Genomic DNA, 22194 nt, shown 5'->3' with positions numbered 1-22194 from the left:
AGGTTGACTTAAATGATCTCTAAAGTTTGGCTCTAACTCTCGTTATCTATTGATGATACCATGACCTGGGCACTACAAACTTCAGATTTGCTACTCTCTAGTTGTAGGAACTTGGAAATCTTACAGAGGGAGTCATGCCTTTAGGAAGGATAGGACTATAGGTCTTATGAAATCCTTTCTAATCACCCAATTCGGTGATTTCAATAATTATTCATAATGTGCTAATATACTGATGCCTCAGGACTTCCTGAGGTGTTCCGGTTGCCTATGTGTATAAGCAATGGCCCTAGATTACAATACTTTTAAAAATAGTTCATTTGTTTCATCTATCTCATCTCATCTCTCACTTAACCCTGTTCTTGGTGTTTCTTATTAATAAAATAATCTACTTTTTTATTTCTCACTCAATTATTTGGGTGAGAATCTGAGGTGGCTTCATGCTTTGTGAAACTCAGAAGAGATAATATATATTAAATGCTTTACAGATTTTAAAGTGCTACATAAATGTTAATTATTATTATTTCCAACAGAATATAGGGTTTGTGACAACTATTTCATTTGGCTCAGAGCATTTTATTTTTTACTACCAAATTTATATGTTAGTGCCAGCAGCCTGACTTCTGGTTTTATTATATCTTATCTGGGACTGGTTCTTATCTTTAGCTGGTCAATATATAAGCCTGGTTAAATCTACCAGTTTCCTAACAGAAAGGAGCTTCCTGAGAAAGCAGAACAGAGGATGACTTTGTTTACATGGGGTGGGAATGGAGAGCAAATGTCAAAGGGCATACAGAGCTTTGGGACAAATCAAGGGGTGCTTTGGGCAGCCAGGACACAATCTAAGAACATTTCTTCCAGGACATATAGGGATAATGGGGGAAGGGGAAGAGGAAGGAGAAAGGGCTATTTAACCAGGAGCTGGAAGGACATTGAAGATGAACTTTAATCCATTACTAGAAACAGCCTTCCTAGGGCATTGCAAACAAACAAACAAAAAATCAAAACAAAATTAATTTTTAATTTAATGTAATTTTAGCCATCAACAGAGTCACTTAATAATTTCAAGTAAAGAGGAAAGCAAAAAGGCATCATAATAGTCAATCAAATAATAGGGTGTCACTTTTGAGAAGGCTTGAAAATATTGTTTCAAATAAATTCAGAAATAAACCAAAACAAATTCCTGAAGCTCAGCAAAAGACATACCAGGTGGAAGACTCCAAGTCAACACTAATTATTGGTATCATTAAATTTCATTTTGTCTGCCTTTGCCAGCTTGCTCTGTAGTGAAGTTTCTAAGATTTAGGGGTGATAAAATAACCACCTAATTCACTTCCACATAATGAAAAGTAAGTCACTAAATGAACTTTAACAAAAATTAAGATTAAAGTACAGTTACCCAAGAATTTAATTTTCCAATGTTTAAAATATATAAAGGCTTACATAATAGAAGAAGAAAAAAGCTGTGGGAAAAGTTTCCTGTTCAATAGTTTATACCTACTTATTTTTAAAGGTTATATTTATTTTGATATTTCAAGGATCCATAATTTTATCAGAGTAGGTACTCCAGCCACTGAAACAGAATGGGACCTGTTGGAGATTTAATAATGTTATTTGGTTGTTATTCGTGGTGGCTGAGTCTTCATGTTCCCATTTGGAGTTTTCTTGGCAAAGATACTGGAGTGGTTTGCCATTTCTTTCTCCAGCTCATTTTACAGATGAGGAAACTGAGGCAAACTGAGTAAAGCGATTTGCTCAAGGACACATAGCCAGTAAATGACTGAGGCTGAATTTTGAAATCAAGTCATGCTGACTACAGGGCAGGCATTCTGTCCAGTGTACCACCTAGCTGCTCCTGTGTTATTATAATTATAACAACATATAATATCATTAATATATTACATTATTACAACATACTAAGTTTATATACCAATAAATTATGTAGTGTAAGTATAACATACTATATATAATTAAAATATAATTATATAAATATCAATAATAAAATTATATAATTGAAAGAATAATACTTTGCATATTACATAATTATGATGCTATATATTAAATCTCCAACACCACATTGCAATCTGCTTTAGTGGACAGAATGTCTGTCCATACACACACACACACACACACACACACACATACACACATGTTTGCATGTATATAACTTATGTCTACTAACTTCAGGTGAATTTAAATAGAATTATTCATACATAAACAAAAAACCAAATGGTAATGAGTTGGGTGACTTATTTCAAGTGAGATAATATATGCTGATTATGCAAGATAATTCATGCAAAAAACTTTGCAGATATTCAAGCATTAAATGTCAGTTATCATTATTGTTATTACTTATTTCATTATTTTCATCTTTAAAAAAAATTTCTGATGGGATCTTGCTGAGCTGGTCCAAGGACAATCCAAGGACAAGTCACTATCCTGCCATTATTCTTTTATATTTAATGTCCTACAGATTATTGTGAAAGTAGATAAAATTGCTTTTTATAATTGAGTAAGAGGATTGGAATGTAAGCCCACCTACAGACTCATTGAAAGCAGTATCACTAATTATCATCATTGTCACCACTATCATCTGAAGATAGAACACACACAAACTGAGGAAACTAACCACTGTACTACTTACATTCAAGGGAGATCTTCAAAAGTACTCAATAATAATTTAGTAAGTGCTCTGTTTCATAACCAAAGACCCCAAATTCTCAAATATCTACCTATTACATAAAACCCCATCAATATTTTCCCCAGGGTTAATAAGACATATGATTTTTTTTACTTGAAATCATGACTCTATGTATCACTTTGTAATAGAATAGGCATTAACAATGATTCTTCGATTCAATGAGCACTGAATGAGTGCCTACTACATGTAAAGACATTGTTCTAAACATGGAAAGAAATACAAAGATCTGTGCCTTCAAGAAGCTTCAGTTCTTATAGGAGAGAAATGATATAATATTCTAATTTGTGATAAATTATTTGTGCAAGTAAGAATGGTACAAACCACCATGTTAGAAGAAAGAAAAAGTCACTTCCAGTTATGGGAAAGCTGAATGGGATAGCTATCTTTTGAGCTAAATCTTCAAGAACAGTTGGGCTTTGTATAGTGGGTTAGTGAGGAGGCAGAGATGTGGGAAAGTACAGGTCCACTACGGGAAATTGGAAGTAAGCCAGTTTGGCAGGCAGGCAGGGCACATGGCCAGGAGGGTTGAGAGGTAAGGCTGGAAAGTTAGATGGCATAGTGGATAAAATGTTGGACTATGAATCTGGAAGACCTTAGTTCAAATTCTGCCTCAGACATTTACTTACTTGTGAGACTCGGGGCAAATCACTCACTTGACCTCTTTTGGTCAGTTTTTTCACTTGCAAATAATAGCAGGTACCTCGCAGGGTTGTTGGGAGTATTAAATGAGGTAACATGCAAAGTGCTTTGCAAACCTGAAAGGCTACATAAATTCTAGCTGTTATTATTATTGTCATTCATCATCATCATCATCATCATCATCATCATCATCATCATCATCATCATCAAAATCATTATTATTTCAGTCCAAAGAATCTGGAATTTATTCAGGAAGAGACTGGGAGGCAAAGGAGGGAAGTGAGATGAAAAGAATCTTTTCTGGTTAAAACTTGAACATAGAGGTTCAAATCAGAATCAGTCAGATCCAGTGTCAGCATAAGTGTCAGTAAGCAAAGATATTCCTATGGGCATCATAGAAAATAATTGAATGATTATGTCAACAGTCACCAAGTATTCACTAATTTATTAATTGATTCATTAAATTTCTACTATATGCTAGTTAGTAATACAGTATTTATTAAGCATCTATTATGTGCCAAGAACTGTTCTAGGCAGCAGGAATACAAAATTAATGACTAAGAAATATCCTTACTCTTAAGGTACTTACATTGTTATGTGGGAGACAGCAAGTACCTAATATATAAGTAGATACCGAATAAATACAAGGTTGCATTTAAGAGAGTGGGAATTACTAAGTAAGTGAGAGGTTAAATAAAATCTTCAAGTAAGAAGATGATGCATTTTGAAGGAAAAGAGGGATTCTATGAGGTGAAAGTCAGAAGGAAGTGCATTCCAGACATGGGGAATAGTGAGTACAAAGGCAAGGAAACAGGAGATTGTGTTATATTAGAGAGAGACAGAGAGAGAGACAGAGAGAGAGCGAGCCAGTTTGTCTAGACTGTGAGTGCAGGAGAGGGAAAGATATGTTGTTTATAAGATTAATAAAGGCTTTAAAAGATAAACAGAAAAGTTTATATCTAATTCCAGAGGGGCAATGGGGATCCATGGGAGTTTACAGAGTAGAGGTCACTACTGTGGTGGAGGTAGAAGCAGAAAGACTTGGAAAGTGGATGCATGAAATGTGGCTGAAGAAGGAGTCAAAGATAAAGCCAAAGTTATGAACTTGGGAGGCTGGAAAAATGGTGGTGCCTTCAATAAAAATAGGAACTTTGAAGAGTTTGGGGAAAGATAAAAAGCTTTGTTTTAGACATGTTGAGTTTGAGATGTCCTTTGGACATCCAGTTTGAACTGTGCAACAGGCAATTAATTACTGATGTGGGATTAGAACCCAGGGTGGGGAAGACTAGAATTGGGTAGGTAGACCTGAAAGTCATAGATTGATAGATGATAACTAACTCACGGGAGCTGAGAAAGCATCCAGGGAGGGCAGAGTATCTAAGAGGAGAGGGAGATAAACAGTTTCAAATATAGCAGATAGGTAGAGAAGAATGAGGACTGAAAAAGACCAGCAGATCAATTAAGAGACCATTGATAACTTTGGAGAAAGCAGTTTCAGTCAAATGATGAGGCTGAAAGCCAAAATGCAAAGGATTAAGAAGTGAGTGGGAAGAAAGGAAGTAGAGGCAGAGATTTCAGACAGCTTTTCCTAGGAGTTCTTCTAGGAAAGGAAAGAGAGTTATCAGAAAAAAGCTTGAGGAGATGGTAGAGTTGGGTGAAGTTGTTTAGTTTTTTAACTATAGGTGAGACTTAGGCATGTTAGAATATAGTAAGGAAGGAGCCAGAGGGAGAGGAATAAGATTACAAACTGTAGATGGAAGGGTGTATAAAAGGCCCATGTAGAGGTGAAGGGCCACCTCATTGTCAGAGGCTGGGCATAAGGAAGAGAGATTGGGAGATGATGTCAATGTGTTTAGAGATGAAGAGAAAAGGAGAAGTGCTTACTATATTCTAAGTATTATGCTAAGAGCTGAGTTTATAAAGAAAGGATAAAGCAATTTTTACCCTCAGAGAATTCATATTCTAATGGAGGAGACAACATGTAAATAATTAGTTACAGTTCTATCTATCTATCTATCTATCCATCCCATACATACATGCATATACACCATACACACATTTACATATGTATAGGTGTATTAGAGGGAGGTAGGGGGAGAGAGAGAGAAAAGAAAGAGAAAGAAAATAGAAAGGAGAGGGAAGAGACATAGAAAGGGAAGAGAGAGAGAGAGAGAGAGAGAGGGAGTGAGTGAGAGACAGACAGAGACAGAGACAGAGAGACAGAGAGAGAGAGAAGAGGAAAGAGAGAGAGGAAAGAAAAAGAGAGGAGAGGAGAGGAGAGGAGAAGAATAGATTGAAGCTAGTCCCAGAGGGGAAGGTACTAGCTGCTATGGGGACCAGAAGGGCCTCAAGTCAGAAGGATCAATGCAGGAATTTACTGAAGTGTGCTTCGCAAAGCTGTCAAGTGGAAACACAATCGTAAACCATCCAATAGGCTCCATGGCATGACGGAAAGTGCTGGCTTTGGAGTCAAAAAAAGACCTTGGATCCACATGAAGTTCTTACACATGAGAACTGTGTGATCCTAGGCAAATCACTCAGTCTCTCTGAGACTTAATTTTCTCATCTGCAAAATAAGGATAAAAACAATGTCTAATACTACTTGCACTACTTACCTCACAGGTAACAAAAGTTGCAAGTATTATGTACAAAGAACCTGTAGATTATTTACAACAAACTTAACTCCCAATAGACAGATAAAGTCTTTATAAACCATACCATATCATATAAGTGTACATTAGCATTATTATCATTAGAGCCAGAGAGAGCTCAAAGGTCACCTCCTCCAATAGCTCGATTTTTACAAAAGATAAGCAGTTAGTCGATGTTTGCACAGCTAGTCGGTGGCAAAGCTAAATTAGAACCCAAGCCTTCTAGGACCATCTTCTTTCCACAAGGCCCCACCACTTCCGCTTTTATCAAGATCTTCATTCCTGGCTGTTACAAAAAGAATATCACCCAGCCTGAGTGGGTATTTATTCAGAGCCTATAGACAATGCATATATTAGACAAAGTACCACATAAAGATCTCTCTGGCTCTGTCTTTCTCCCCTCCTCATCTCCCTTCCTTCTTTTGTCAAACAGAAGTCAAGTGACTGCTCAAGGTCACACAGCTAGTAAGTATCTGAGGCTGGATTTGAACTCAGCTCCTTCTGACTCCAGGGCCAATGTACCATCCACTACATCACCTAACTGTTTCTAGAAGAGTTCTTTTGGTGTGAGAAAGGTTGCAAGCATATTCCTACTTGCTACTAAAGACTTCAGTACTTGCACTTAAAAGAAAACATGCTATTTATAGCTTCTTCCAGCTAAAATAAGGCTCTCATTAATGCTTATGAACCCAATCAAATAAACATTTATTAAGAGTCTATGACATGTCGAATACTTGGCTAAGCGTTGAGGATACAATTAATCAAAAGACAGACAGTCCCTGTCCACAATAACCTTACAGTCTAAAGGGAGAGACAAAACATAAAAGGAGGCAGGAAAGGGGGTGGGTGGGAACAGGATCCCAAGGAGTACCTGGTGGCAGGGCAACACAAAGAAAGTGAAGTGAAAGTCGGAGAGTTCTGTTTCTGCCCTCTATAAAGGAAAACATTGGAAGGAGTTTGGTGCTCCATCCTCCAGGTCACAAGTGTATCCCAACTTGCTACCAAACACATCTACAAAGAAAACATGCTATCTATAACTTATTCCACCTTAAATAAGGTTTTTGCTAATGCTAAGTGATCCAATGCAATAAATATGATCCAAAAGACATTTATTAAGTGCCTGTAACATACCAGGGACTGTACTAAGTACTGGGGATATAATCAATAAAAAGACAAGAAAGAGGAAGCTGAGGTAGTTGGATTCAATCAAGACTTAGTTGAGGATGAAATGTTGGCATGAAGTTGTCTTGGTTCATCTTATTTCTGTCACTTAGTACTTGTGTGACCTTGGAAAAATTGTTTCACCTCTCTGGGCCTTGGCTCCTTATTTGTAAAATGAAGTTTCTGAATTTCGTGACTTCGGGGGTTGTTAAAGCTATGATTGATTCCACTAAATGGTTAAAAGACATTCCTGAAAAAGTCCTCCTATTTAATGATATTATAATTCTCTTAAAAAAGAAAACAACGACATTAATACCTTCCAAGAGATTTGTGCCAGTGGTTCCTTCTTTTGAAGACAACAACAGCACCAAGAAACCACCCTTGGTACCACATTTCCCAGGGCTCTTATATTCGCAAGAGTCAACCTATAAACAGGATTCATTCATCTGAAACCACTTGTGGTGAGAAAAATCCTTGGCATGGATTTCCACTGCGAGGTACTGCGCTTTTCAGTGGTGCCTGAGGTCACACACCTGGGGAGCCCAGGCAGAACTCAACAATTGACATCTTGAGGAGAAATCCAGTGGACTTCTTCAGTCCCTCCGTTCCACTCCCACCACTGGCTACTTGGGACTCTGCTCTGCTAAGGAGCACACACATTACCTTGGTTTTTGGGTTTACACTTCTTTTTTCACTGGGTCCTAATCCTACTCTCATCTATTCTTCAAGTGCATGAGAATACAAACTGCCACATCTTTTCTGGGGACTTAGAAATTACCCATATTCTGTTGTTAGCCAACTGTGACCACATGGGGTTTTCTTAGCAGAAATACTGGAGTGGTTTTGCCATTTTATAGATGACGAAACTGAGGCAAAAAAGGGTTAAGTGACTTGCCCAGGATCACACAGCTAATAAATGTCTGAGGTCAGATTTGAAGTCAAGAAGACAAGGCTTGGTACTTGATCCATCACATCACATGGCTGCCCCCCAATAGAGGTCATAGAACCACTCATTTAGGCTGAAAGGGAACATAGAGATCATCTACCCACTCATAGGATCTCATATCTAGAACTGGAAGGTGTCTTATAGGCCATCTAGTTGACTCCTCTCATTTTACAAAGAGAAAATCAAGACCTCTGGTCGTATAGGTGAGAGGGCTAGGATTCAAACCCTTGGCATCTGACTCCAAATTCAGGGCTCTTTCTACAGTAGTTCATTTCATCTCAGCTAAATGATCTTTATTGAGTGTTCTGGTTTTAGTGGAGTACAGGGGGAAAGAAAGTTTGGGGGATGGGAAAGCAGGACCATCTCATCTTCCCCTCCTAAGTTGATTCTTTTATGAAGGCAAACTAGGTCATCTTTTGCTTCAGTTCTTAACTACCATTACTGAAAGGGCATATCTTCAGACAAACTGAGACCTGGGAACTTAGCTTAGGCCAAGGTCTCCCACTGCATCCAGAACCATCGCCGGTCATCCTGACCTATACCTTGACACTGGAGGACAGAGTGAGACTGATGACTTTGCACAGCTCTGCCTCATTCAAATCCAATTCACTTACAAGTCAAGACATCACCCTCCTGTGGTCATTGGTCTTCTTTAAGAACAAAGAAGGTACAAAATAATACCCGTTAAGTGAATCCATTATAGACGCAACAATCCCTAAAGAAGTCTTTTGTGTCTCCATCCACCAGGTGGCAGTATATCAGAGAACAAAATGGAGGATATTTGAAAATTCAGTTCACTGAACCAACAGCTGTTTTCCAGACTGACTTTTCCTTTGGTACCAGGAATTATTTTGAAAAAGAACTCTCTCCCTTCCCTTAATCAAGGGTTTGTTATTTTGTTTTAAAAGAGGGTGGGGGAGAGAAATGTAGTCCTAATGGGTAGGGCAATAAAAAATCAAATGAATTGTTCTTTGACCATTGCAAGAATCAGCTGAGGTAATTTATATGTAACTCCATATTCACAAAGGGAAACATAAAGAAGAAGTCACTTTGCCAACCAAAGGCATCTTCAAAGGTTAAAATGCATTAAGAAATTTGGTAGATTTTGCAAAAAGCTTCTAGGTATACTCTTTCCTTCCATTAACAGTCCTTTGCTCCAAGCTCATTTTTATCTTTCAGGTAGCGACTCAGCTCTGATGCTCCTAACATAGAGTAAAAAGGTCTCAGCAAATACACTGAAGACTAATTATAATACAACCTTCTACAGTGGGGATATGTGAGATTTATGATTAGGACAACCTAAAGAAACTCACAGATGGATCATACTTTCACAAGCACAGCTTTCCCAGGTATGAGAGAAATCAACACACTATCTACTTTCAGGATACAAGGTAAAGAAGCAAGGAGAATCTAATGGTTAGCCAACTTTCCTGAAAGTGACTCCAGTGGCAAGTTGGAATGGAAAAAGCCAAAGGATTTACTATTTTTTTTTTTACTCCTAACTCCTATACTACAGTACTGAGAAAACTCCTTCTGAAGATATTAGATAAAAGGGGTTTCTCTTTTGAATCTCCCATATTAAAAAATAGCTGGTGAAGGAAATGGTGAAGGTAGAGAATGTGAAGAAAAAATGGAGCAATCCTGGACTTTGCAATCTGAGGCAAGATTTTGGAGGTAATGCTGAGTAGGAGGGAGCTAATAAGAGTTACATGACTAGTGTAGGCATTTTCCCTTGGCAGTGGTTTCCTAGCCAACCATCACCCTGAAGCAAACTTTCCTTTTCTAGGGAAGGAGACTCAGAACTCTATGGGAAAAAAAAGCAGTCAAGTGCCATATGGAATCCCCTATTTTTTAAAAATTTTATTTTTAATGCTTCACACAGTCTGACTTGTAATCTCAACACAGAATGGCAACTGTCTTATTTCAGAAGCCAAAAAGTAATCTGGAGGCAAGTGGGAAGGAGAGAATAAGTCCAGTTCTCCTACTTTTATATCCACATACTTTGACATGTTCAAAGATGAACCTGAGCTGTCGGCACAACATAAAAGTGTTTCATCATTTGTCTAATAGAAAACAAGCTCCTTGAGGACAGGAACTGTTTCCTTTATGTCTCTGTATTCCTAGTGCCTTGGACATAGTGCTCCTAATGAAAACTTGCTGTATTGAACTGTCTCACAGAGGTATAATTTTTCAGATTATCTAATTCAAAAAAGTATGATCCCTTGTGTCTAGATTCTCAGGCTATGGGAAAGTGTGGAGAGAATTATTTTAATATGCTTCTATTGCTATATCTTAGATGATTATTTTTGTTCATTTGATTGACTTGCAATATTACTAATTCCCTACTGATCTGATTTCCTTCCCTTCTTTCTCATTTTATTAACATTAACTGAAACCCTCAAACTGCAGAAGTGGATTAGCTGTGGTTCTTTATTTAGCAAATCAAAAAGCAGGGTGTTTTTCTTTGGAACTCTCTTTCGCAGAGGTAGGTTAGACAACTTTTTTTCCTGTATAGATGAGAAAGAATATTGGATGTTGAAGTCTTGGGAAAGGATCCAGTGAAAGGGACAATGTATAACTGAGGCTGAGGCTTAATCCAAACACATAAAATTGACACCGTAGGATAAAAGAGAAGACACATTTAAAAGCACTGATGGAAAGAATTACTCTTTTCCCCATCCCACCTCCTTCAAGTAAGAACCAAGTCTTTATTTTTCCCTCCTCTAAATTCACCACTTGAATACACATCAGGATCCTTAACAGGCATATTCTTCCCTTCTTTCCCAATTAGAATTTAATTGGCTTTATTTTCACCCTGATATTTTCAACTTAGCTACTAATAACTTTGGAACCTTTACCTTGAGAAGCAGCTTGGTAGATTGAAGCACTGGCCCTGAAGTTCAGACTTATCCTCAGATACTATCTGTGATTCTGACAAGTGACTTACCCTTGTTCTGGGTTCTCATCTGTAAAATGGGCATGATAACTGATCTACCTCCTAGGATTGTGAGTATGAAATGAAATAATGTGAGCAAAACACTTTATAAACCTTAAAGCATTATGTAAACGTTAGTTATCCTTCACACCATGTCCCTGAAATACAGAGAGAGCTTCTTTACTTGCCCAGTGGATTTTTTCGAAGCTTCAGTTCCTCCTATCCCATTTGTGAAAATCAGTTATCTAATCTTTTCTTCTTCTGGTTGTTCAGTCATTTTTTAGTCACATCTGACTCTTCATGACCCCATTTGGGGTTTTCTTGGCAAAGATACTGGAGTGGTTTGCCATTTCCTTCTCCAGCTCATTTTACAGATGAGGGAACTGAGGTAAATGGGGTTAAGTGACTTGTGCAGATTCACACAATAAGCATCTAAAGTCAGATTTGAACTCAGGAAGATGAGTCTTTCTGACTACAAGCCTAAGATTCTATCCACTGAGTGACCTAGCTGCCCTAAAGGCCAAAATGGTAGCCCTGAGATCACTCCAGATTTAAAAGAAAAAAAATGATCTAAAAATTGTATGTTGACATAGAGCTGATTTAGCTAATTATGTGTTCTGTTTTTCTGCAGTTTATGTTTTACTTATACATATATTGCAAATTTGGGATTTTGTACTCTAGCTATAAATGAAATCTCTTTCAGAAAAATAGTACCAGCACAAAGGAGTCATAGTTTATGCAAAATGCATAATCATATTTCAAGACTGTCATTTGTAACTCTGTGAACCATAGTCTTTCCATGTCTTTTGATAGCAGAATCTAGCTCCATGGTAGAAAGAATATACTACATTATAATCATCTAAGGCAAGGCATGTGGGTTAAGAGATATATGGAATCTGAGACCTGGAGGAGAAGAAGGATTTAGGAGGAAGTCACAAAAGCAAGGTGTTCTTTACTATTCTTTAGGTTTCAGCAAAACAGGTTGGGTGGGCATCGAGATTCTGAGAATTCCAATCCACTTATGGGTGGGGTAGAAAAGAGAAATAAGAAGTCTGGCCTGGGTAACTCGACAGGAGGATAGCTAGAAAAGAATGATGCCAGTTTCCTTCTCTCATGGTTTCATTTCCACTTCTCAGGCTAACCTTGATCTCAGAGAGGCGTGATTGTTTCCCCCTAGGAGGCATGGTTCATACCTTTCAGAAGCAGGGAGGGAGGATGGTTAAGAGATGAGGCAGATTAGTGCCAGTGCCTTTCCTGGCCTCCCAGACCTGTCAGAGGGCTATCTACAAATGGTTGGTCTAATTACAGAACACAGAGTATGGGGGGGCAGAGAGTGAACAGAGAGGGCCACATTTGGAGTCAGGAAGAACCAAGTGAAAATCCTGCTTCTGACATATACTCACTGTGATGATGGGCAGGTTTTATTTAAATTCTCATTACCAGAACTCCAGACAACTGGTTGTTTTATATTATAGATGAGCTGTAGATTGTATCAATGAAGGGTGGTTCACACCACTAGATCCCTTCATAAATAAAATTGTTGATTTGACCCCCTTCCCCACTTCCACCCCACCAAAGTGTTACGTACTAGTGATACAATGACAACAAACAAACAGAACAAACAGTCCCTTCCCATATATAAGAGCTAATAATCTATGGGGTGGGATGGTTATAGATATACAAAACATATACAGAAAAATATAATACAAAGTATAATAATCTGTGGAGCAGAGACCACTAACCACTGGGAGGTTGGGGGGATCAGGGAAAGGCTTCATAGAGAAATTAGGTCCCGAACTGAGAGTTGAAAGAAGATAAAGAGTCTGAAAAGTAAAGATGAGGAGGAAATGGATTTTAGTCTTGGCAGATGGCTTGTGCAAATGCTCCCAATGTGGGCGATAGAACGTCAAGTTAGGGAACAGCTAGATTGTGGAATGCAGAAAGGGAATACAAAGAAAGTTTGGAAAGGTGGGTCAGAGTTAGGTCCTGAAGAGCCTGGAATAGCAAGCTAAGGGATTTATATTTCCAATGAAGATTCTTTTTTCAACCACAGGTTGAACCTGTGTCAACATAATTTTGGTAGCCTATGTGTAAAACAAAACATAAGACAAAACCAAAGGGAAGAAACTGTTAAAGCTATCACAAACCAGTTACTCAACTCTCTATTTTAGAATCCATCTCAACACTTTATTTACCTGGAGTGCTCAAAGGACTAACACTGTGTCTCAGTGCTGACACATGCCGGTACTGGTGTGGCCTTGAACTCTCGTACATCCAGTGGTACCTGCCAATTTCCATTTCTGGTCTGGTGATCACTGCCAATTTCAGGTGGGAAAAAGTCAGTGTTGCCCTCTACAGCAAAGAATTTCTTTTAGTATTTTTATTCATCTGATGTGTCTCTAAATGAAAGTGAAGGATCTAGAACACAAGTTGCTGAGGGTTTACTAGCAAAACATCACCCATTTGACCCAACCTAAAGGGGGAAAATATAGCCTAATACAACATAGCCATTAGGTGATCCAGACCAATATGTTGATAAAAATTCCAACCTCTCACAGGCTCAAGCCTTTAGCAAGATTTTCTCTTCCTTCTCCCCTTTATTCATTTCTCTGCCCCCCATCAAAAATGTTGGCAGATACTGTTCTTTAATAAAACTTAACTTTTAACAATACTGTTTTCCTTGATGCTTTTTAAAAAATGCTAAACCCAGTGGAGGTATTAATGCCAGCTGCAGAGGTGTCTTTTCATAGATTCACTTATTAGAACAGTTACACAGGTCCAACTAAGAAGGATGGTTGCCATTTAATGCTCCTCCAAATCTGTGTCCATTCTTCTAAACATTTCAAATTTGATAACCTTGCTAGGTGCATCAGCAAGGAAGGAGTTATTTCCTTGATAAAATATTTGCTCTGGCCCATAAGGCCTTATCTTATATATCCTAGACTTCAAAATATGAATTTCATAGTTCCTTCCACATACCTCCCTCCCTTCCCTTTCTGTAAACTCATTGAAGGCAGGGTCTATGTCGGCTCTCCCCAGAGTCTAGGAAGGCGCAAATGTACTCTGAGGTTCTATAAACATTTGGATAGGGTGATAATAATGCTTTCCACAATGATGATTGCTGTAATTACCAGCAGCTATTAACATTTGGAAAAGACACCTGGTGGCATAACTCAGGCCTTAAGGCAAGGGACCAGAAGTCAGGGACCATGCTGCTCTAAAACGGGTATAAGACACACTGTCAGATTACAGCTCCAACAGCACTAAAATATAATCAGAAAATATTTAACAAAATAAGCAAAAATGCAATAGAACATAGATAAAGTTACCATGTGATTTGCTAAGTCAAATGCTGTGGAAAGAATCCTTATGTATGCTTTTGTTCAATCGTTTCAGTCATGTCTGATTCTTCGTGACATTTTGTTTTGTTTTTGGCTACAATACTGAAGTGGTTTGCCATTTCTTTCTTCAACACATTTTTAGAAATGAGGAAACTGAGGCAAACAGGGTTTTAAATGACTTGCCCAGGGTCACACAGCTACCGAGTGCCTGAGGCCACATTTGAATTCAGGTCTTCTGAACTCCAGGCCCAGCACTATCCACCTATTATTCTATGTATGGTTTAATGCCCCCCAATTCTGATTCTAATGTCCCCTAATTCTGTATTATACTATACAGTCTCTCTGATGCTACAAAGATAAAAATTCAAGAGTTCATGCCTTTAAAGCGAGCATATTTTATAACAGAATTAATAGATTGCACATAAGAGGCAACAAGATTACAATGGAAAGAGTACTGAATTTGGAATCAGAAGTCCTAGGTTAAAATCCTAATTTTATTACTTATTTCCCATGTTACCTTGGTCAAATCACAACCTCTCTGTCCCTTGGTTTCCTCAACTGGGGTGGACTAGAAGACCACTAAGATCATTCCAATTTTGGAGGGCTGATTTTATATAAGCATATACAAAATAAATGTAAGGTTATTTTTTGAGAGGTGAGGGGGAGGCCCTAGATGCTGGGGATATAGGCCTGATGTAGGAGGTAGATGAGCTGAGATTTCAAGGTAACTAGGAATTCTGAGGGGGCAGTTAGGTAGCTCAGTGAATAAAATGCTGGACCTGGAGTCAGAAATTCCAAATTTCAAATCTGCCTTCAGATACTTACTAGCTGTGAGACCCTGGGCCAGTCCCTTACCCTGTTTGCCTTAATTTCTTCATCTATATAATGAGCTGGAGAAGGAAATGACAAACTACTCCATTATCTTTGTAAAGAAAACCCCAAATGGGGTCACAAAGAGCCAGACAAGACTGAACCACAAGAAGAAGAGATTCTAAGTGAGAGAAGGGCATTCCAGGGCTGGGGAGGGGGGAGTTGGCCTGAGCCGATGCACAGGCATGGACGATGGAATGTCATCTGTGAGGTGTAGTCAGAGAGCAGATTTGGCTGGATCAAAGAAAGCAAAGAAGGAGCTGTGCCAGGTTCAATACTCTGACTAATCCCAGAGTATTTTTGGCAAAGTCCACAGTCCCCAATTCTGGATAGCTCTCAATCCAGAATTAGGGAGATTTAAACATTATCATTTTCTAGTACCTTAGTGCCTTGTACTAAAAGAATCTCTGAGGGACCTGTGAAGGAAAGGGAGGGAGGAGGAATTAAAGGAGGGGAAAAATGATGGGATACCACTATAGGTTTCATTAGTCAAAGATTAGGTTAAATTATTTGAAGGCATTTCAGCACCTTCTCTGAAGCTACTATTCCATCTTCCACTGGCATTCCTGGTTTGAGGTCCCAAGAAGGTGGCTGATTACTTCTCTTTTAAGTGATCTAGAGCTAACTGACAGGGGCAGGAGTTTCAGGTATTGCCATTCATGAAACCTTACCCATTTACTTCCCATTGATAATCAACTAACAGCATCAATGAGCTTTTGGCAAAGGGCATTTACTAAGTAGGTATAGTTAGAGCAGTTGATGCCAAACATTTCTCTCCAAGAGAGGTACACCTTTTTTCCTTGGACTCATAACATCCCTGGGGAGGTTGGACTCAAGCCTATAATAAAATTACAGTGAAGTGTGTGTGTAACATGTGTGGCAAAGGGGCACCTAGCAATTTCTGGCACTGGGTAGTCCTTTATTTCCTTTTGTGCAGTTTTCATGACATTCCCCTTTGGTAGTTCTGCTGGGTTCTGAGGATTAGTGCCTTTCTAGACTTCATAGCCAGGATTTTCTCTAGCACAAGGGGGTCATGATCCCTGAAGCTGCATCCTCCTCCCTTGAGGGGCTACCTTCTTATATCCTTCTGTGCCTGTGTTTGTCCATGCTTGTCTTAAATGTGCCTCTCTCTGATCTAAGTTTCGATATGTTGTCTCCAAATGGTTCCTTCTCTCTGATGGGATTAGTCTGTTGTTGCTGAAATGGCATGAGGAAAGGAGAGAAACTCTCTTCCTCTCAAGAATGGTTCCTTTTCAAAGGCTTAGTTTGGACTGGTATCCTTAGCTCCCAAAATGAAACTTTCCACCCCTTGCACATTGAGTAATCCAACTAGAAAGGTCTTAAAAATGTCTCCAAGGTGTCTTTTTCCAAACAAGGCACACTAAAATATCTCCAGGTATGTGACACGTAAGGCGGACCTCCTGGAGGCCTAGATAATATTTCCTCTAGGTTCTTACCCCGTAGGGCAATAAAAATGTTTTTTCTAACTCATTTTTCATCAGGACAAGCAGTTGAACCTAAAATAAACTACTCAGAAGAGACCCAAAGAGGTATGGCACTCCCAAAATGTAATTAAGTATATGAGATTGACCACTAAGGGTTTCAAAGTTAATCGGCAAACCTTATCCTATGGACCTGCAGGTCTATAAAGACTCTCAGATGAGCTGTCTGGGCTTACGTCACAAATAAGGCAAGCGACCCAAATCTGCTTTAAAGTAATAAAGAAAAAAATTGTGAATATCACAGTGTTCTCTAAATAAGGTGTTAAGCATTTTAAATATTTGAAATCCATACTGCTCATATCTGACTTCATACTTTTAAATATGCAATAATGGAAGGAATATAATAATGCAGTAATACAAGAAATATTATCAGTACTTAAGTCTTCAAATGACCACAAGTTGGTCATTTGAGGTACTGGACTGACTTCAAACAGACCAGAAAACAAACTTAACAGTGATAGCCTAAAACAAAGAGAAATAATGCTAACTTTTCTCTGTTGGATTTCTAACGTGGAGAATTTCTCTAGTAGTTCTTACAAATGTGAAGGGGACCCAAAATTATAATACAGCCCCTCAGTATGTAGCATTTCCTTTTGAGGCCACGCCAATGGCATCCTTACACTCAGAGTCCCCAGAGGACAGCTAACTATTGCTTCTTTCAGTGTTGTACTGATAACCCAGAGGAGCTGGGTTTCTAGTACTGTTACTTTGGAGTCCTCCACCATGTATTTCTCACTGATAATTAGCCAGACTTAATTAACTTTTAACAAGGGATATTTGCTAAACAGATATAGTTGGAATAATACATAATAATAATAATGGTTGGAATAAAACATTCCCACCCCAATCCAAGAGTGAGGGTACTCTTCCCTTGAACACAAAAAAGTCCTTGAAGAAAATGGGCTCAAAGTATGAAAGTACTGAGACAAATATGTAGAAGACATGTGACAAAGAGTACCTTGCAAGACTTGACCCTGGGAGTCCTTTTCTCCCTTTGGGGAGTCTTCAAATTCTTCCTTTGTGAAACTCTGGGACTCTGAGGATCATTGCCTATCCATAGCCAACATTCTCTCTGCCACTAGGGGTGGGAAGAGGGAGGGGTTATCGGTTCCTGAAGCTGCATCTTTCCTGGGCTGGGGTGGGGGCTGTCTATCCTCCTTTATCCATCTGTGTCTGTGTTATGTGCCAGTATTTGTCCTCATTGTGTTTCCCTCTGTTCCTGGTTGGATGTATTCTCTCCCACCCTTCTCCCTGATGACATGGTCAATAGAAGAGGCAGGTGGAAGAGACAGAAATTTGATCTTCCTTCCAAAGCTGCACCTCTCAGGAGCTTGGCTTGAACTGGAATCTTCAACTTCTGAACTGAAATCTTCTAAGGATGGGTTGGACTTCCCTAGAATAGGGAACTGCTAAAATTCTGTTGCCATTTAAAACTCCTAGAAACATGGTTATTTTGTTGGGTTAGTCCAGCACACTTTTTTCTTTCTTGACCCAAAGAAATTCACACTTCAGGATGTAGACAACCTTGTTTATACAACATGTCCTTTTTAAAAAATTGGTCCTCTAACTCAAAAAAAAATATTCTCACTTGATCAAGGTATCAGGACATGCCTCTTATATACAGTTATCCAGGGGCAACAGCCAGTGTGGTGAATGGAATCAGAAAACAGTGAGAGAACCTTGTTTTTGAATAGTTCCTTTGGTGACTCATTGCCTAAATAAGGCAAGAAGCTTTCAATTATCCTGATAAATTCTGTCCTTAAAATCTGTCTCTTACTCCTTTTCTACTCATCCATATGGAAAGCAAAGAATACACTGGGAGAGATTTGTGAGTAAACAACTCAATGCTGGTGTTGAGGAAAGAAAATGTGGCTGAGTTCAAAGTCTTTGGATTCTGGTCATGTTTCAACCACTTATTAGTCACAGTATTGCCTTATGATTTAAGCCACTTACTTATCCTCTTATTTTTTCATCTCAAAGTGAGGAATTTGAACTAGATTATCTCTAAAGTCCTTTCCAGTTGTAAAATTTTGTGAATTTCAGGTCCAATATAACTCTTAAATTAACTGATCTGAATCCTAGGATAGGTTAGGCCCTAACCATCAGGCAATCAGTTCCCTAAGCAATTTAAAAAGGGATCCTAGAAGATAGGACTCTTTCTTCCTAAAGTAGAGGCTCTTAAATCTGAGGTTAACACTTTTACAAAGGGTCTCTACATAGATTTCGGGGGGTTTGCAAACTTGGATAGAAAAATAAAAATAGAATTTTTTCCTTTTAATCACTAAATGAAATTTAGTATTTTTTCAATTATGAATTAAAAAATACATTTTGAGGTATTCATAAGTTTTACTGGGCTAATAAAGGGGCATACACAGAAAAGTTAAGAATCCCTGACTTGGGCTGAGTAGCAAGGTTTCATGGGTGTATAGACTTTGGAATTTGTCTTGTGTACATATCAAAAGAAAGAATGAGAGGTTTTCAAATAAAGATACTCTCAGTGTATGGTAGTGTCAAGCTGCCAAAAATACTTCTCTAGAAGGGATAACAAAATTTATGCACCAGAAAATGGACCCTGCCAATACCTCTTGTGTTTTTAGAAGCCCAACCAAAACAAAAAATGACTTCCCTGGAAGCTATTTTTACACCAAGAAGAGACAGAAATGAAACTGAGCAACGCAACATTCCTAAATCATTCTAGATTCTCACTTCTGAGGAGATGCTCACTGAAAATGAAGCTCTGGTTAAGAAAGGAAAGAAAGGGAAGTTCCTGATAACAAAGCAAGTTCATAGAATGTTAGACATACAGGGCAATCCCTCATTTTATAGGTCTAGAGAGATGAATTATTTGCCCAAGTTCACATAGAGTCAGAGGCAGAATTGGAACCCTATTCCTCGCATCCTCATTCCTCTTCAGGCTGCACTCTCAACTTCATCCTAAAGTCTCAGTCCAGCCTTGCAATTGACATACTGGAAGTAGCCTCAGCTGCCTCTTCCTCTAACTGGATGACCTCCATTTAAGGAGGGTGTCCAGACCAGCTACGTCCATATTTAGGACTTTCTTTACTGTGCCATCCTCTGCTCCAGCTTTCTTTTCCTTCCTGTATTAGAATGTAAGCTCCTTGAATACTCCTTTACTCACCCTCAATCTCATCCTAACTAAGGTCTCTGTCTCCGATCTGCATCTACTCCTCCAGTGCATTTGTCTTAAAAATGGAGTGTGTGTATGTGTGTGTCTGTACGCATGTAGATGGTGCATATTATACGGGGCTTTCCACTTATTTTGTATTCCTACTGCTTAGCGCAATAGCTGGCAAACAGTAAATACTTAATAAATGCTTGTTGACTGACTCCAAATCCAGTGCCCTTTCTACCACAGCATGCTTTCCTCCAGTTTATAAATAAAGATAGCATGACTTTCAACAAAGGCAAAGTCCCAATCCCTTTTTGGGGGGATAGGAAGAGAAACAAAAAGGATCCACACCTGTCATTTCTTTGAAGGGATCTCCCAGTGTGGAAACTCCCTTCCCTGATTCCAATACAGGTCAACAGCTCATTTATAAGCAAGTCTTGGTTGCCTGGGAGGCCTGAGAAATTAAGTGACTTGACCATGGTTATACAACTAGTACGTTTGCAAGAGGAAGAAGTTAAACTCAGACTTTTCTGATTCTAAGACCAGCCCTCTCTTATCCTCTGGGCTATGATGCCTCTTATCCTAATACTTAGGATGGAATGACAGAATCTTTATTTAAAAGTCTCTGATGGAATAGACTCTTACTCCTCACATTTATTTGTATAATACTTCAAAGTTTACAAAATGGTTTCTTCACACTAACTCTGTGAGATTACTACTGAAGTATAGCACATGACTGAACTTGGTTTCCATGAACCTGCTTCCATCTTGGAAGCTTCTTATTCATCCTGCTCTTTACCTCTTACCTCCAACCCAAGGTTTACCCCAGAAATTTCAGCATGTGAATTCTTAGGTTAAGGGACCAGATATACGAGGCTAACAAGAGACTAAATATAAGATAGGCTTTATTTTACTGACACAAAAACATGCAAAGTCCTTATACTTAAGCCCCAAATAACTCTCCTTTACCTTTCCTGTGGGCCTCTACCTCTTTCAGAGGCTTAAATATCTTTTAGACCAGGGGTGGGGAACCTGTGGCCTCAACACTACATATGACCCTCTAGGTCCTCAAGTGCAGCCCTTTGGAAGTTTGGATTCAGTCAAAGGGCCACACTTGAGGACCTAGACGATCACATGTGGATACCTCCCTAGACTTATAAAACTCCTCTTTGGGTTGAGATCCATCCCCTAAATGGGAGGGAACTCTGAGTCATTAGAGAGTCTGCCATCCTTCCAAATCAGTCATCCTTGAATGTGAGCCAATGAGTACCTAGGCCAAGGAGGTTATACACCTTATTAAGGAGTTACCAAAACAAAGGTCTTATTCAAATAAACCTTCTTAACAGGAAGCTAACCTTGTAATGGGAGCAATACTTCCTTAAGACAGACTCAGTAGAGCCTTACAAAGTTCTTTTGGGGTATGCCAGCTACATATATATTATACCCATTATTATTATCCCCATTATAGAAATAAGTACCGAAGAATAGAGAGATTAAGTGATTTGCTGAAGGTCATATACCTATTAAAAGTCAGAAGCAGACTTCTAGAAGTCAAGTCTTTACTGGATTCCAAATTCTTTCCACTACAACATGCTACATCTAATCCTAGAATTAGGGGCACTGTGCTGATGATAGGGAACCAAGCCTTGATTAGAGTGGAGCTTTGTACCAGGGTGCCAAAAACCAGAGGACACTGGCAGCATTTATATTCCTTCAACAGCGTAGAAACACGGCTGGTTAGAACCTAGTCAGCAAGGAAGTTTAGTAAAAGTAGAAAGCTCCTCCATGGCATCTGTTTCTCCCCCCTCCACCTGGGCTGCAATACCTTAGCATACTCATTTCCTCCCCCTCAACATCATCCTAAGGTCTTTGTCTCTGCTCTGCGTCTATCCTCAAGTGCATTTGTTTTAAAAATCAAGTGTGTGTGTGTGTGTGTGTGTGTGTGTGTGTGTGTGTGTGTGTGTACATGCATACAGATAGTCTAGAGCGCATTTGAGGATATGGGAGGTAGGAAGGGAGAAATGCTACTTTTAGCTCTAATGGAGGAGGAAAGAAAAGATTCCAACTCAAATACCAGATATAAACTCAATGGCAAAAAAGTAACCTAAAAAGATTCTCTTAGAAAGTAGCTGTATTCAAAGATAGAGAGGGGTACTGAGTCATTTAGGCTGAAGATATTTGAGTGACTCAGGTCAAAAACGGTATTTGTAGTAAGGAACGTAGCAAGAATTAAGAGTATTTGGGGATGTATGGAGGATATAGGTCTGTTTTGGTCTTCCCCAAACCAACCAGTCAATAAGTATTATTTATTGTATGTCAGG

At 38.8% G+C, this 22194-nt stretch overlaps 1 protein-coding gene across 7 annotated transcripts in view; it reads right to left on the bottom strand.

The window, feature by feature from the left end:
* The window catches only part of GPM6B (glycoprotein M6B), a 224312-nt gene that overhangs the window by 32353 nt on the left and 169765 nt on the right, over positions 1 to 22194 (bottom strand). For 3 of the 7 annotated variants that reach the window (XM_072614345.1, XM_072614346.1, XM_072614344.1), the window contains exon 2: positions 13226 to 13345. The exons of the other annotated variants lie outside the window; for them this stretch is intronic. In XM_072614345.1, the coding sequence (XP_072470446.1) occupies positions 13226 to 13345 (120 nt within the window). The remainder of the gene's footprint in view (positions 1 to 13225; positions 13346 to 22194) is intronic. 7 annotated transcript variants of the gene reach the window in all.

The sequence above is a fragment of the Notamacropus eugenii genome, chromosome 5 (genome assembly GCF_028372415.1).
Source record: "Notamacropus eugenii isolate mMacEug1 chromosome 5, mMacEug1.pri_v2, whole genome shotgun sequence".
Lineage (NCBI taxonomy): Eukaryota > Metazoa > Chordata > Mammalia > Diprotodontia > Macropodidae > Notamacropus > Notamacropus eugenii.
The sequence above is the reverse complement of the archived record's forward strand: the minus strand, read 5'-3'. Positions and strand labels throughout refer to the sequence as shown.